The 2,203-nt window shown below is 47.4% G+C and overlaps 1 protein-coding gene across 1 annotated transcript; it reads right to left on the bottom strand.

Annotated features, from left to right (window-relative positions):
- Positions 1-272: 272 nt before the first annotated feature.
- EMH_0067640 (uncharacterized protein) lies at positions 273-973 on the bottom strand (the record flags this gene model as incomplete). The annotated part of the gene is made up of 2 exons (XM_038022600.1): positions 273-521; positions 680-973. The coding sequence occupies 2 exons, from the start codon at positions 971-973 to the stop codon at positions 273-275; spliced, it is 543 nt and encodes a 180-aa protein (XP_037878454.1).
- Between the last annotated feature and the right edge of the window lie 1,230 nt (positions 974-2,203).

Here is a 2,203-nt window from a genome sequence, read left to right as displayed (position 1 = left end):
AAACAAGCACAACGGTGAAAGCAACATAAAAAGACAACTGCCATAGCGGCAGTCGCCAGAATATTTTTCTTTGTCGGCATATGTCTACATTTGTGTCTGGTGTCCGTCTGCGGCATTTCTACACACCTAGCTGTTCGTTGGCAGCCGGGTGGATTTGCTGCAGCAGCAACACTTGCTGCTGCAGCAGCGGGACTTGCTGCACCAGCAGGACTTGCTCCAGCAGCAAGGAAAATATGCGAAAGCGATGTGGGCGCGCGTGCGCGTGCGCGCGTTTACACTGCATCTTCATCATTCTTCTTTGCAGCTCTGCTTTCAATTTCTCTGTAGGTTTTGAACTCGCAGCCGTTTCCGCCTGCCTTGTAGACACAGGCTGCAGACCAGAAGAGGTTAGCAAAGCCTAAGATGACCATAATCGTCAGCAGCTGAGTAATGGATGAGGTAACCATCACCATTTGAAAGTCAATCGTGCCGTCTGACATTCCCTGACCCCAGTGGACCCACTGGATGATGAAAGTCACCAGCTGTACAGACACACAAAATACCACACGTGTTGCAGCACATACACACCATATCATCTCAATAAAGAACGGGCATACACCTTGGGTTTAGGGGGGGCGTAGTGCGAAAAAAATGCACAGAAGGGACGGGAAGATGGCATGAAAGCTTTCAGCAGACTTACTTTGAATAATCCATTGATCAAAGTGACGAAGAAAGCGCCGAAAGTGAAAATGTACGCGATCATGCCGAGCTTGAGGAAGCCCAGCAGCACACACACACAGATATATCCGGCAACAACTGCATTGACAATGCCTCCAATGAATTGAGTTTCCTCGTAAGGTATTGTCTGCTTGGCCTGGTATATGTCAAAGCCCCCAATCACCCCAAAGTAGGTTGCCACGACCAATAGGGCTATCGACAAGTTGAAGCAGCAGCAGCTCTTCTCCCCCGCGGGGTTTAGGCAGAGCTGACACATTTTCACAGCGGCTGTAGATCAAAAAAGGCTAAAAGCCTGAGTCCTTGAAAACCTGAATGAACTTATTCGTAAAAAGGGGGAAAGCCACGAGCTGGGTTTCCCACCGGAGTGGCCGTTGGCTAGCAAGAAGCCGACCAATCCTGCGGCGGAACAGTACCAGTAGAGGGGGGAGAAAAGGCAGTAAAACTGCTGGAAAATGCGTTTATACATGAAAGAAAAACAAAGGAAGAGGAAAAGGAGAGGAAGAAAGCAGGAACTGAGCCAGTAGTCTCAGGTTTCATCGTGTGGTTCAGTGCTACCATATGGCAGTTATGCCATGGTAAGCTTTGTGCGTGCTTATACTTCTGCCTCCTCCGACCCGTTTGGTTTGTTTCACTATTGTGGTTTGAGGGGTTGTGCTAAATTGGATCAATTTTTTAGTTCATGTTCAATATTTTTCGCATTATACTGCAGAGCATTACTACCCGTTCCTTGCTTGCCGGCTTAATCGACTGGTCGAGTCCTTGTGTAGTGCCCTGGGGTTCAACAGGGCATAGAAGGAGTAAGAAATAGTCCTTCCTGGATAGTTGAACCAAAGCTTTCTTAAGATATCTGAGCTAAACTTGTTAAAGCAATATCGTTCGTACGAGAGAGGGTAGACATTTAGAGCACAAACACAACAGTCATCACCCGTGTGAGAAGCCATAGTACGCCTGACCGAGAGCGCGACCAAAGATAGGAGGTGATACGGAACGTAACGAAATGATGCAACGCTCTTGCACACCTTTTGCATTATTCAAGAACTCATGCACAAACTTGGCGAGCAGCATTCCCATTGTCAGCGCCCAATGTTGCATGAGAAGCATTTCCCTTCTCAGCGCTCAAAGTTGACCGATGCGCTCTGATTCCACCCAGCCCAATACGCACACAACCTCCCCCATGTAACGCACGAAATACCATCTATGTCTGCCTCCGTTGACAAACACAAAGCTCGCTAGCAGCCAACTTCTTCCCTGCTTGTTGTAGCGCATATTCATTACAATAACGGCAACATTGCCGTGCTCTTTCCCCAAAAATATATTGATGTTTATTGGGTAAATACTTGGTGGATGTATGAAATGTTGTTTACGAAGTGGCAAATACAAAAACACATACACAAACACACACATACCAACATCCTCCACGCACCAAATACCACATATGTCTGCATCTGCTCACAATTACCACACTCCCTAGCAGCCAAACCCCTTA

This window comes from Eimeria mitis, genomic scaffold, assembly GCF_000499745.2.
Source record: "Eimeria mitis Houghton genomic scaffold, Emh_scaff3597, whole genome shotgun sequence".
Classification (NCBI taxonomy): Eukaryota; Apicomplexa; class Conoidasida; order Eucoccidiorida; family Eimeriidae; genus Eimeria; species Eimeria mitis.
Note: the sequence above shows the minus strand (reverse complement) of the source record. Positions and strands in the feature narration are given on the sequence as shown.